General features: G+C 40.7%; 1 protein-coding gene across 4 annotated transcripts in view; it reads left to right on the forward strand.

Annotated features, from left to right (window-relative positions):
• The window catches only part of abr (ABR activator of RhoGEF and GTPase), a 211,318-nt gene that overhangs the window by 126,182 nt on the left and 69,877 nt on the right, over positions 1-15,259 (forward strand). For all 4 annotated transcript variants that reach the window (XM_049592030.1, XM_049592031.1, XM_049592032.1 and 1 more), the window contains 6 exons: positions 26-147; positions 2,746-2,914; positions 5,241-5,360; positions 6,664-6,739; positions 6,885-6,989; positions 10,925-10,999. In XM_049592030.1, coding sequence (XP_049447987.1) covers positions 26-147; positions 2,746-2,914; positions 5,241-5,360; positions 6,664-6,739; positions 6,885-6,989; positions 10,925-10,999 — 667 coding nt within the window. The remainder of the gene's footprint in view (positions 1-25; positions 148-2,745; positions 2,915-5,240; positions 5,361-6,663; positions 6,740-6,884; positions 6,990-10,924; positions 11,000-15,259) is intronic.

Consider the following 15,259-nt stretch of genomic DNA (forward strand, 5'->3'; position numbering starts at 1 on the left):
CCTGTGTTGTGTTGTGTTCTGGTAGGCTCGTCAGCTGGTGAAGGATGGCTTCCTGGTGGAGGTGTCAGAAAGCTCCAGGAAGCTTCGGCACGTCTTCCTCTTCACCGATTTGCTGCTCTGTGCCAAGATGAAGAAGACGGCTGTTGGGTGAGTCCACTTCACCTTTTCCTCTCCATCCAGAATATTATAACAGTGTATTCACTACAGAACCATAAATGTATGCCTTTAAATATCCACCATATCTTAGGATGACCCTCTCTAGGTTTCTATCTGTATTGTTCATTCCACATCAGCACGTCCGTCCCAGACAGTGAAACAGAAAAGGATGAAACCGGCACTTTACCGAGGATTCTGTCTCTTTCTGTTCCTGGCTTTGCAAAGCAGAGGGTGCAGAGGTTTTGAAGCCTTGCTAACAAAGAGAAAGGATAGCAGGCATTTTCCCTCTGGTATTTTGGAGAGTAGCTGATATACATGGTGAACAGAGAGCGAGGATGAAGGTGCTATTCAAGAAAATGTGTACGCACAAGCAGAGGGTTGTGTGTTTAGGGAATCTCTTCGAGCTGGAGGCAAAGGAAAGAGAGGTAAAACAAGCGCAGGGATTTTGTTTGAGTGTGTGTGATGCTGCATCTCAAGGCTTGACACATGTCCACAGATTAAGTGTCACATTTACAGGATTGCGTGTCGCTCGCCTCGTCAGCACGGCAGCAGCTGTTAGCCTGATTGGATCTTATTTTGGTTGACATTCATCGTTTGACTGTGTCATTTGCTGCCACCCCCTCACTTGGAGGAACACATAGCGTTGCCATAACTACCAGGCCTGTAAATTAGACTATTATAGTCTGGAGTGTTATCTCAGCATGCCGCCTACAGGCTACACACACAGGAATAGCAGCACACACATCCAGAAACTCAGTCACATGGGGTTAAGTCACAGAGGATCCTCAATCCCACTGTATCCAGCGATTATCTCACTTCTGTTATTTGTGAATCAGTCACATTTTCATTGATTCAACATGTTGACCAATAGCCGTCATTTAGGGCCATTAGTCAACTAGTCGCCCGCATGTTTATGATACTAATTTAATTATTAAATGATATATTTTGTGCGGGGCAACACAATGGTTTGAGTTGAAGGTGTGAGAAAGAATAGTATCAGTAACATTTTTAACACTGTGCTACATTACAGAGAAATACAAAACCGTACTAATGAACCTTCATTAATATAGGCCTATATTTTATCTACAAGTGCACGTCACACACTGAGCGAGCCGCCTGTTAATGACGCTGTGGGCTAATGGGCATGTAGCTACTTCCATGTTTCAGATGATACGTCATGTTTGTAGTCGACCAATGAAGATGAGTTTACATATCACCTTGGGTTCGTCGTTCACCTTCTCAGAATGATCCCACACTTTGGATTTCCTGCCCGACACGTTATTAACCAGCCCTGGAAATTAACCTGACTCCTGTCTGACTGTTGAGCGTGGCCACTTCCTGTGTCTGTCTTTTCAAATTCCCACACAGTCCAGTCATATAGGTTTTGATCTATTTTGACAATAGTTCCTAATAGAGTTTCATGTTTGTATGTTTTTTGTTTTCTGCAACTAAGCGACCAGTGAAATCTTGCTGACTAATGATCTTTCTGGTTGATGAACATTTGGTCGACTATCAGCGGGCAGCTCTGAACTCAGTATTTTTCCCTTCCTGTATTAAAGCAACCCCCAAAACAATTAGGACAAATAGTTTTATTAGGAATAACTTGCCCAACCCGCAGGTACAAAAGACCTTATAAAACCTTTTGACAGCTTATATTAAAGGTAGTAATATTACTAATATTATAATGGTAATATTACCAGAAAAGCTTCTGTGATATTAAAAACATCAGATATAAAAGTAAAACACTGACTTTTACTGAAATAAGTAAGGTTTTAAACAACTTTTACTTGAAGTGGAGTATTTTCACAGTGTAGTGTTGTACTTATACTAGTAAAATATCTGAAAACATCTTCAATCAGTGGATTTTAGTTGTAGCAAATGAGAATTTTGTTTCCAGTGTGGTTTCTCACTATCAAACTTCTTAAATTGGCCCTCTGATGAAGGCGTCGCACCGATAATGAGTTGACTGTGCTGCACCCAGGAACACTAATGAAAGTCTCATTAGTGACAATGCAAATCAATCCTCTCTACACTCTGCTGAGCGTGCATCATTTTCATTAATTTAGGCATTGTGACTACGTGAAAAGGCTGAACATTGCTCCTTAGTTTGGCGTGTTTGGATCGAACTAGTCTCAAGGTCAGATGAGTATACTTCTGAATAGAAAAGCAGCACATTTGTGAGTAGGGCCTTAAACTGCAGTTCTCATTTGTAAGGCTCACAGGATGTTGTGTGTTTTACTAAAAATAGAAACGAAATGAAACTGTTGAACTTTTTTTATTTTAACGATGTGAAGTCAGTAATTACAGTAAAATGAATCATGTCATTAATCATCTCTTACTAGGAATGATTTTTCTGATAAGAGATGAGAATTTCCGCACATTGTCCTGTTACTTGCAGTGAACTTTATTTAAATACACAGTGTCTCAGCTAGACCTTCATCAACAAAAAACATTTCAAAACACATATCGACAACACCTGGATGGTGACAACAAATGGTTTGGTGACTCTAAAAAAAAGAGGAAGGATTTATTGTACCATTATCTGACTAACTGTGTTGCATATTCTCCTTCTGAATCCCCTGTCTGCAGTCGCCATCAGCAGTATGAGTGCAAGTGGTACATTCCTCTGGCAGACTTGACCTTCCAGACCCTGGACGACTCTGACTCCTGCCCCAGTATCCAGGTCCTGCCCGAGCACGAGATCGAGGAGATGAAGATCAAGATCTCAGTCTTAAAGAGTGAGATACAGAAAGAGAAGGTAATCCTGCTGGCTGTTACTGGCGTGTGAAACTTTTTTTAATTTTCTGGGGTTGGTGATCTCTGAGCGGGACCTTTAGTGGTTCCTTAAAATGAGTCATTAGCTGCTTCCCTATTGTGTGAGAAACACAAACACATACAAATGACTCAGGGGGGACTTTTTGACTGATGTGTCCTGCTTGAAGATATTTATCGTGGCATGCACAGACATTCGTGGAAGACTCCCTCGTATCAGTAATTCTATGCTGGAAACACGGCTCCTTCCTTTTTACCTTAGTACTTGTCATCCACACCTTTGTTTGTCTTAGACAGGATCAGGTTTAATGCGTCATGTAGGGAAACTCTGTGAGGGCGATAAAGAGACATCCAAAAAACTGATCCAGAAACTGGGAAAAAAATGTGAAACTTGAAGGTATAGTTTGATGTAGGGTTGTATGAGGTACTTATCCAACAACTAATACTGTTTTATTTTGTACTATTTCAATGGTCACTGGTCTACCACGGCCTACATCAGTTTGTTTGTGTTATTGTGTGGCTTTTGTGAATCTGAGCTAACACCAAAGTCACACAACAACACAATCAAACCGATTGAGGCAGCGGAAGACCAGCAGCTCCTGTGTTCTGCAAGGTAAAATTACTGTTTTTGTCAAAGGTGTCTGGCGGCTTTGAAGAGTACATAGATAACAGCTTCAGCTCCCTGTCAGAGAGGGCTGTCTGATGGCGAGGTAAAGCGGTAAAAGTAGGGCTGTCAAGCGATTAAAAACATGAATTGTTTACATGCTCTGTGATTAATTAATCTAAATTAATCACATATATGAACTTTTGTTGAAAGTATTTAAAAAACTTTTGGGGCACAGTTGTCCCCTGTCCTCGAAGGGAGTTAGTCAGTCGGTCACAGGTAGACATGCTCAGTTTGCATCTGATTGCGTGGTCGAGTGTGGCTTGACGAGGCTAGCTGCTACTGCTAGCATCAGAGGCTGTGCTAGCTCAGACCTCCAGGTTCACTGCAAAATGCTTTGCGCTGAGGTGATGTTTCAGGCTTGAAGTACTCCGATGGTACGGAAATCCTTAGCGCAGACATTGCAGAGTACGGTGCTCCTATCAACAGTTCTATCTGGGCGTTTTTTAATTGTAAATGTTCCATTCACATGGCTGAGCAGCGTCATCTCATCTGCCTCCATCATGTGACAAAGCCACTGTGGCCTTCATATCGCAGTAGGTCAAAGGGCACCACAGAACATGATTAATCAGCGTAATATTTTTTTGAACTTGTTATTTTTTCTGTGATTAATTAATCAAAATGAATGCGCTATTTTGACAGCCCTAATTCTAAGTATAGAGTACACTTTGCAGTACATTGCTTAGCTTCCTTGGCAGTACTCCAGTCTGCTTCTCCGAACTGGGAGTGTGCCTCGACTGTGGGTAATATACTGACTATGGAAAGGTACCTCATACAACCTAAATTCAAATAAATAAATAAATTGAACTATCCCTTTAAATCAAAAACTTATGAAGTTCCTCCTAATCTCCAAATTGTTTCTGCGATTTGCACCAGAGATCAGATTGCTGCGTCACACTTGTGCTTGCAAAGTCAAGATTCAACATTCAAGAACTTTTATCCTCAGTGGTGCTTGCTAGTAAAAAGAAAAGAAACCTTCACACGTTTTACACAAGAATTACGACATGAATGTAAGTGATTACAAATGTATATTGTATTGTATATTTGCCATTGCATCAGCCCTTCTTGTTAATTCCTACCAGTGCTAAAACATTCAGTGAGTGACAGAGGTTAAAAAAAAACGCTGCTACAAGTCTGTGCAGTAATCGCCCCCGCGCCCCGGGCTGAGACACATTGAAGGCTTCAGGAGCAGACAGTTCCTGTTATTCCCCTCTCGCAGTGGTAAACCCACCCAGGGCACAGCAAGTGACCACGGCTGGTATTTCGAGTCAGAGGAGGCCAGATTGGGCTGATTGTATCTAGGCTGTGACTCACGGCTTCCTGGTGAGGGCTGGGAGGATGTGTGTATTTGTTTTCCTTCAATTCTGAGGAGAAGCTGAGATCCTTGAATTATACATAAAGACTTTACAGCGCTGTGCTCGCTTTCAGGGGCTTATCCATAGTCTTTGCTGGTCTAGTTGCCATAGATATTGGTAGATTGAAGTATGTGTCTCAGTGTGAGTCACGCTGAAACTAAAAATATATAAAAATATATATGTGCATCATGTCTGTGTGTTAAAATCTAAGTTATGACTCTGGTAAGGAGTCGGACTCTGGTTTCAGCACTGAATGAGATTCTGTGCATCATTTTGGTTGTTTATGTGTTTAGAAAGCACCGAAGGGTCAGAGTCGTGTGGAGCGTCTGAGGAAGAAGATGAATGAGCAGGAGTCGTGGCTGCTCCTGCACTCTCCCACCATCCCCTTCCGCATCCACAACAAACATGGAAAGGTAAATGTGTTCGTCCCGACACTCTCTGCATCCATGTAGCTGCAACACTCAACTCTTGCCACTAGAGGGAGGCATGTACCTTTTAAAAGAGTCCTTTATGATGGATCAGATTTAGGTTTCCAAAATAAAAATCTTGTGGCAGCATGAGATATTTTCACATCATAGTATTTTAAAGGTGCATCTAGGTTATGTATAAAATCTGCAATAATTTCTTGAGTGGGATTTTTTCACGTTTTCCATTAATGATTTGCAGAGGAGACAGTGTTTCCTGCAAGATTTGGTGAAACAGTTAATGTAATCATAAACACATTGATTATGTAGATATGAGTGATGATGACTCAGCATAAAGTCACACCCACAAAGCATGGACTGGGTTTAAAGCAGTTCACAAATGGTCAAAATACAGAATCAGCTAAAGCGTACATTTGTGCCACGAAAGACATGAAGCAAAAGTGAATTCCTGTGTTGACCTGGTTAATAAAAAATACACTGCATGAGGCACATTGTTATTTCCCTATTCCACTTTGAAGTTAAAAAAAGAAGGCTTTTAACCAAACATAGACCTGTTTTAAGGGCCCAACCCAAACTGTAGCACTTGATGGGTATTCTCAGGACATCGTTAAAGGGTTTTAAAAGTCTAGGTTTCATGCATGGGGTCATTCATTTCTTATAGGTGGAGGACACAGTATTGATTAACTTTCCCTTATCCCTGCTGGCAAACTTTGCATCCTTAATTTGGATATTTACTTTCCATAGATTTTGAAAGAAAAAAAAAACAGTTCAAATGCCCTTTTTGTACTTAAACTTTGCAGTGTAAGCAGTGAAAGCAAACAAATCTGTCCATGCACTGTGACGTTTTCTGTTTTCCTGTGAGACTTTTTTTCTTTTTTGGACTTGGAATCAGTAGCTAGCCTCACTAAGGAGACTCAAGGTTAGCCAACGCCATTGAGATCTGGCAAATTTTAGGAAAAGGCGCCAGGCTGTAGATGTGTGACACATAGTTGATGAGACATTAAAACATTTTTAGTCAGCATGTAGGCTACACATTTATTCAATTAGAAAATGTAAGAATCACTTTAAGGTTACAATAATGATAAATGAAAATTAGATAAGAAATTACTTTTAGTCATTTCCATATAATTAACAATGAACAGGGGGAATTCTAACCAGGAGAAGTTTTGGCCGGTTACAATCTGCATTCCTCACTGCTAGATATCACTAAATCCCCCTAAATCGTACACACTGCTCCTTTAATGAGAAACACTGTCAGAGATTTAACAGTATTTTTTTCCTGTGTATTCAGAGCTACCTGTTCCTCCTCTCCTCCGACTACGAGAGGTCAGAATGGAGGGAAAGCATCCAGAAACTCCAGAAGAAAGGTAACGCTTGCCGTGAATAAATTCTGTCCTCAGAAAACATTCTCTGCTTTGTCAAGTGGTTTCAAACCACTTTGTACAAACTGACTGTACCACAGGAAAGTGAAAGTTTGACCGTGGCTGTGTGGTTACTGTGTGTTCTTTCCAGATCTCCAGTCCTGTGTATTAAGTTCAGTGGAGCTCCAGGTCCTGACCAGCTCCTGTTTCAAACTCCGAACTGTCCACAACATTCCTGTCACCAGTAACAAAGACGGTAAGAAACACTCTCACACAGTATCTTCTTTATTCAGGTCCTCTTATGTGTGGGTGCTTTGTATATTTCTCTTGCTTTCTCCTTTTTTTTTGCCCAGCAATCACAAACACACACAGTGCTCCTTCCTCTCCTCGCTCTGCTTTGAGTTTAAATTCACACAAAAGTGCCTATTACACTCTCAGCACAAAAAAGCCACATAATGAGAGAGGGGGGCCTTGCAGGAGAGAATCTAGGTTACAATATGTTTCTCATCTAGCTCGTAGCAGTCAATGCCACGCAGTGTGCCGGCGGTGGTCTGCGCTGAGTTCCCAGCTCCTATATGTTTGTTTTTGCTCCAGATCTCTGTGTTGCAACACTTTCAGAGGCTGGTGGTGACATTAAAGCCATCTGGCCGACCTACTCTGATCTCCCTAAATGCCACCAGGGTCTCTGCTTTCACGTGCACACACAATGCACATGTATAGCCACAGAGCTGACAGAAAGGCACACTGTCTTAATCTTTTGCATCATGGAGAAAAATGTTTCTTCTCTTGTACAATGGTAAGTCTGTACAAGTAGGCCTTTATTTTGACCTCCAGCAGCTTTAAAGTGGTGATGATAGGGATTCTTGGTTTGTATTTTTGTTTCTGCATTCTGGTGAACTTCACTGGAAACTGGAGCTTTTTCAGATGTTGGTGGCCGGCTCAACCCTGAAGTGTAGTACTGTGACTTATTTTCTTTAGTACACATGCTAATGACTTAGTTCCTTCTTTAATTATTATCTCTGCCAGGTGTAAACCTGCAGGAGATCAAGCATTAAGACTATGTGTTTTATCACATATTTGCTTCTTTATGAGAACATTTCAGAAACAGAGGCAGCTCAAGGTTCTTCAATGAAGTCTGGTATGAGATAAAAAATAGAAAGTTTAAACCAAAACCATAATAATGATAAGAAAAAAGAGACATAGATAAAAAGGGAAAATAAAAATGCAGTTTCAGTTAAAAGGAAATCATGAACACAGTAGCGTTTAGCCTGTTATAATATTTCTGTTGGTACGAATGTTAGCTCCTCTGGCAGTTTGTTCCAACAGATGGCATAATAACTAAAAAACAGCTTCACAACTATATCATACAATACTTTAATTTTTGCAAGGACAGGTGATCATAGATGTGACACTTTTGCAGAACGTAAAAAGACACCTTTTATTTCAGTAGTTTGCCCTCTTTGTGAGTGTTGAAATGTTGAAGGTGTTCTACATTTATAGTTCCCGTCCTGTAGCAGAGATAAAAGAGTCTGTGAGGAGGCAGATATCAGATTTAACCAACAAATCCCTCACATTGATATTTCACTCGGAAGTCATGATGGGAGGTTATTCAAATGCACTTTTATAGCTCTTCTCCAAAAGTTGCCGGTGACGCCTTAAAATCTGTTCAAAGCATTTTGAGCTTTGGGCTGTAAAAATATGTGCAATGTCTTTTTATCCACCGATTTGCTTGATATATATATATATATATATATATATATATATAATATTTGTTTCACTCACAAAGTAGTCTGGTTAATGATGTTAACTGCTTTGTCAGGCTCCAGGATTTTTTTTACTTACATGGTAACTTGTCTGCTGACTTGATCTGCTGTGTAAGGAGTTCGTCATTTTGCTTAAGTTTGTGGATAGTTTTCTTTTTGTCCCGGGGAGGTGATATCCCTGTGTGTTAAAACACAGCTCAGACCCCACATCTTGTCCTGGACTTTAAAACGCTCCTCATTATAAAGCAAACATAAACACACACCTCAGTGACATGTGAAGCAGGGAGCACAGTAGGAGTTTAAATGGAGACCAGCTGGGGAAGGAATGTCTCATAATAACTAAGAGGATGGATAAGATGGCAGAGAATTAAAAACTCACACTTTGATTTGACGCCTCAATTATCACATACTAGTTAAATGAAGTCGACAGTTTATTGTTCAAGTGAGATTATCATTAAAAGATCTTGATTCTCACTCTAAAAGCAGGACACGCTGTAGGCCACCTCGAAGCTGAACCTTTGAACCTTCTTCCTGTGAAACTCCCATCACTTACATACAACACACACACACACACACAACACACACAAACACACACGTTAACTGACTGCTCTCCTCACTGCCGCCTACAGTGGAGCTCCAACAGTCCTGTGGCCCTCCATCATAGTTTATTTACCAAGATACGGCCAGGCCTTAGCCAAAACAAGAGTGTATCCCCTTCATGTCATGTCGGCGGGGAGGCGGGGGGTATATCAGGTCACCCAACGAACATCCACCCACGAATCTCCACTTGTTATGACAGAAGACTGTGCTTGTTGATGTGAGGTCTGATACTGATCTGAGGAAAGTTTGTGATCACAGTTAATTATCACTTCAAGTTTGATGTGTCTCTTCTTCGGGTGAGAGCATTTATTATTTAAATAATGATCTGTATATAATGAAGATATAATGACTTTAGATAAACCAAGTTGTTAAAAATCACTCATTTCAGCCTGATGAATCCCTCTTGTTCATGAGGAGTTTGTTAGATTGGATTATTCCGTTGTCACTCTTGGCCACGCCAAGTAAAGCCATGCCGCGTCGATTTGTGTTTCCATTGTCAGTTTAGACACGCCGTGCCACGCCAAGCCGCGTCAGAGATAGACTTTCCCTGGAGTAGGTCCAAAAGCCGGACCACTTGCTCTCATGCAAGTAGCAGTGACGTCTCCCCGACCACAGCTAACTCCGGACGACCCCCATTCTCCCCCTGAAACAAGCGTGTGTTTTGCGACACTCCACCTATGTCTGCAGGTGACCAGAGAAAAATGCGTTTTAAAAGCTGTTCACTGTTTCATACTCGCTATCAGCCGCATTTGAAGTTGTGTGAAGTTACTGCTCGAAAACTCAACATTTCCTTATTTTGCAGCTTCACGATAAAAGTTTTCACATAACAAAATAATGGGGGACTTTTATTGTGAAGAATCTATCGGAAATTAAATGTGTTATCACTGAATTAGCGGAACTTTGTTGGCAGCTTTTCTTCAATGAAAGCAAGTCTGATAATATGGCAGGGAGGAAAGTGAAAGCAGAAACAGCTACAGTGAGATGTTGATGAAGAGCTGCAGACAACAGGCTCTTACTGTACCTCTGCAAACAGCTCACCTCCAACAGGTAAACTTCTTTTACCTGTCCCCACATGCAGCAGAAATAACAGGGAACTTCAGCCTTGGATCAGCACTCTGCTTTCAAACATCATCACTCAAGACAAGCCATCATCAGTTTACCTTCAAGAAAGTAGCCCTGCTGTAATGGGAATGCAAATCCCTGCTGTGCTGGGCTGACGGCCCAAACCAAGCCAAGCCAAACCAGCCCAACTGTTGAAAAGGGGTAATACAGTACACCCTAAAATTGCCATTTAAAGCTGCCTTTTCTGCTGCATTTCTGGCCAGGTTCCTAAGAGTGAAGAAAGACTTTTTTTGGTATAAGAGGACCTGAAACAAAAGAAAGAATTAATAGCACAGCTGTCAATGACATGTCTGATTGACACTGTGAGAGAAATAAAGAGGGAGTGCTTTGATACGGAGAAAACGTTTCTCTAAAGCAAAACGGTCCATGACTAATGTGAGAGGCAGTCATGATGGGATGTGACAGTCATGGAGATATGACACAAGAGAATATTACAGCCTGCAGCAGGTGATGTTACACTGCCAAGGCAATAGAGGATGATACAGGAGAGTGTCTGTTTTCTAACTGTGCGAGTATTTCTTGGGTGTTTGAGATTGAAACGAGACAGTAGTGCTCCATGGGCTTTTTTCCTCTCTGTTTCTGTGTGTTTATCTTTGCACTGTTCTATGTACACAAACTCCCTTTCTTAATGACTTTTAAATGCCGTACGTCATCATATTTACACGAGGAACACGACTTGACTGCTCTGTGTGTTCTTGTTTTCCAGATGAGGAGACTCCTGGCCTGTACGGCTTTCTGCATGTGATCGTCCACTCTGCCAAAGGATTCAAGGAGTCAGCCAGTAAGTCGGCCAGAAACAGCTTTTTTTTTTTGTGTGTGTGTGTGTGTGTGTGTGTGTGTGTGTGTGTGTGTGGCTAAGCGTCCCCCTCACACATAGCTGCTGTGCAGATACATGTCTGCCAGCGAAACACATGATCCAGTCAATCACAGCAGTCGGCACATGCAGTTTCCATCATGCTATAGCCCAACGCAGAGACGGCCAGATGGATGGATGGGGAATGAGAGCGAAGATGATAGAAGAGGGAGAAAAAGAGAAGTTGAAGCCACTGTGGAATTCCTGTGGTTGTTTTCATTTAGCACACATCACAAAAACACTCGAGGCACATTAAAAGGAAAGAGAGACCAATTGTTTTGAAACTGAACTGCTGGCAAACATAACGGCAGTTGTCTCTGATATCGCATACTTTACACAAATGCTCCTTTGTATAACAACGTGTGCGGATGCAGCTCCAAGTGTGTTTATTGTCAGCCGAGTGCGATGTTGGCAGGAACGTGCAGACGTGTCAGTAGTGGACAGCTGGTGCTTCGGTACACTTTGTGCCCTGTTGCAGCAGTTCAAATATCAAATATCTGGAAAAGAGAGTGAGATGAAGAAATGTGATTTCCTCTGTTACCATGACAGCCTTTAGAATATGAAAGCCGGCCCGCTAGAATTTCCCGGGTAATGGATTGGAAAGCTCTCTCCTCTGAAAGCCTGTTTGATCCTCGATGGAGCGCGGAGAGCTGAAGGGTTTAAAAATGAAGAAAAAAAGAGTATGCGTGTGTGTGTGTGTGTGTGTGAGTGTGTTGAGGGAAGTTTGGTGGTTTTACTGATACAGTTTGATGTCAGTGTGTCCAGTGAAGCGTGTAAAACCAGGGTGGGGCATGCAAGCCGTGAAGGTAGTGCGAGGTAGCGGATGTGTTGTTGTTATGGGTCACTTTGGTGGTGGTGGTGATATTGGGCATTACAGAAGTGTTTTGTGTCAAAGTAGAATAAAAAGTCCCTCTATATGGGGGTCAGACATAAACAAAACGTAGCCTAATCATCAGGATTCTGGTAAGGCGTGAATGTGTGTACTGTAAATGCTGTTTACCCAAATCTCACAATCTCAAATGGCATTTAAGTAAATCCCCTTTGGGGTTTATGCAGAGTTTAAACATGTTGAAAACCTTTCTTGTACTTTTTCTTTTGTAAGTCCTGGGATCACTCACACCACCCACTTGTGCCAGGTGAGGGAAAACAAACCTCCTCTTCACTGTATCCAGCAAATAAAGTAACTGATGTTGGTTTCCTGCAGCAGAAAGACAAGAGTCAGAGAGCACAGACTTCCCACAGTTACTAAAATATGCTGCATGATATTATTAGATTACAGACCATAAGTGTGATTATCAGCCCATATGTGCAGCTTCAGCTTTAAATAGGACTGAATCCTTCAAAGCTTCGAACCTTCAGGATAATGACATCATAAAATATGATGACAAACATTTTGAGCTTTATTTGAACACCCCAATAGAAGCTTCGAATGTAAAAAATGACCTTAGGTACAACCCTACATTTGAGAGACGGAAAAGACAATATTAATAGTTCATGATTAATTCTAAAGTATGCTTCAGTTCAGTTTACACAACACACTCCTACATCACTGAGTTCTTGAATTCAGCTGTGTTCAAAGCATTGCTCTGTCATAAAGTCACATGCTGCTGCACCTGTGTTTTTAGGTTAGGAATTTGCTGTGTGGATGACTGTGTTTTATATGTGTGTGTTTGAGTGTGGGTGTGTATGTGCATGTGTGGGTAGTTAAGCGTTTATATGTGGGAGTATACTGGCTGTGCCCAGGATGCTGAGATGAGCAACTTTTTATTCACCACTACAGCTGTTCAGCATCAGTTAAACTTTAATATAAAACTGTATTGGCACTATTATCATGCAGTTAATTCTTTTAATGAACATAAACTTTTTACTTTTGCCCACATGCTGCATTTCAATTTTTCCAGTAAACTATTAAATTGTCTTGTGTTGCATTATTAGTCACTTCAAGCCTTCTATCATCTGGTTTAAAGTCGTGATACATTCTTTTAAAGTTGGTTTACTTTTGGCAGATCGAGATCAAACATCATATTTTGAGTTTTGGTTTTCATCTTCAAGTTCTAGTGCTGATGGCCTTGATGGAATTTCTTCAAATTTGACGCAAACGTCCTTTTGGACTCAAAAATATACTGATTAGATTTTGGTGTTCATAGGTCAAAGAACAAGGTCACTATGCCCTCTTCTGTCTCATCTTCATGAACGCAGTATCTCAAGGAAATTTCTTTAAATTTGGCACAAATGTTCACTTGGACTTTAGAATGAACTGATTAGATTTTGTTAGTCAAAGGCCACACTGACCTTACAAAATATGTTTTTGACATTTAATATCCAAAAGGTCAACTTCACTGCGACATCATAATGTTTTGCAATAACACTTTTCCGACCATTACTCACCATCATAACTCAGAAACAGACATTTGGTCAGATAATAAATTGGTGACACTAATCTTTGGTGCTCACCTTGAAACTGTGCTGACTGTATAGATCTTCTGTGCTGTTGTGGGGAAGATGTGTGTGAACTAGCCATGTTTTCACAGACATGGACGGCAGTTTCAACCGCACAGAGAAAATTCTAGTTGCAACTGCTGCAGCAGTTTCCCCCAGGATAAATAAAATCTTATCTTGAGAGGTATCTCGTCCTCAGTGTCCGATAAACATTGAAATAGCTAAATTCTAATTGCATTGAAGGTTAGAGTTGGGAGACAGTCGTAGCAACAGTGTGTTGTTTTTACTCCTTTCAGAGATAGATGGATGTTTGTAATATTTGTTAATAACACTGTAGAGTCCTCGTTATGAAACCTGTCCAGCACTGGCAGAATTTCCCATTTCTCTCATTTCTGTTTTGAAAACAGCCCTATATGAAACCACAAATCGCTGAAATTACACAGTTTCCTCCAGATGTAGCTTAATGATGGGATCAAATGTTACTTGTTATGTACAGTAGATGTTGTGTAGTTGAGCCTGTGTGTGTTAGAGGTTCACTGTGGTTTCTCTTGCAATGTCAATGTCTCCTTCACTGTCTCTACTTAAAGCGTACCATGCGTTCTTTACAAGAGTTTTGGAGCAATTTGCTGCTCTTTTGCATAATAGTGTGCGTACAGTGTGTGCTCTTGTTGTTCCATATGGTAATTATTATCATATCAGAATTTCAAAGTGTAATGAGTGGAATTAGCTATCATTATTCAGTGGTTCAGATTGTTAAGTAGACGTGTAATCATCAACAATAGCCTCTAATTGTTCCTGATTTGATTGAAAACTCACAGAAGCATGTACCAGAATATTTTATTGGAGCTGTGTTATTTGTGTCACAGCGATCCCCCCCAGTGGGAAAGGGCTTTAAATTCAGCCCAGGGCAAAGTAGTCAAACTGGGTCACAGAGGAGGGAGCTGGGAGTCGAGCATCTCCCCAAAACTCTGTTAGAATAAAAAATGAGTGGAAAACATGACCTAGTAGAGAGGTGCAAAACATGTTCACTTTGTTCTTGGGTTTATTTTTGAGTTTGTGTGAGTGTCAACAAGTGACACTGTGCATTGTTCCCTCAATATGTATTCAACAGCTGCTGCAACAAACTGAAGTTGTCTGTGCTAGAAAGAGTGTGCACAGATCTAGATTGAGCTGCTACACTTATATATTTCACAGTTGTGTTTTTTAGGTCATACATGAATCAGTAGTAGTTCAGTGTTCAGTGTCAGTGTTTTATTGCCCAGACAAGTAGGTGTATATATACTGCAGGTAAATACCTCTATACCTCTTTATCTCTAGATAGAGATATTAATAACATAATGTGGCATGTATATATACATATATATATATATATATATATATTTATATATATATATATATATATATATATATATATATATATATATGTACAGTACAGGCCAAAAGTTTGGACACACCTTCTCATTCAATGCGTTTTCTTTATTTTCATGACTATTTACATTGTAGATTCTCACTGAAGGCATCAAAACTATGAATGAACACATGTGGAGTTATGTACTTAACAAAAAAGGTGAAATAACTGAAAACATGTTTTATATTCTAGTTTCTTCAAAATAGCCGCCCTTTGCTCTGATTACTGCTTTGCACACTCTTGGCATTCTCTCCATGAGCTTCAAGAGGTAGTCACCTGAAATGGTTTTCCAACAGTCTTGAAGGAGTTCCCAGAGGTGTTTAGCACTTGTTGGCCCCTTT

The sequence above is a fragment of the Epinephelus fuscoguttatus genome, linkage group LG12 (genome assembly GCF_011397635.1).
Source record: "Epinephelus fuscoguttatus linkage group LG12, E.fuscoguttatus.final_Chr_v1".
NCBI classification, from domain to species: domain Eukaryota; kingdom Metazoa; phylum Chordata; class Actinopteri; order Perciformes; family Serranidae; genus Epinephelus; species Epinephelus fuscoguttatus.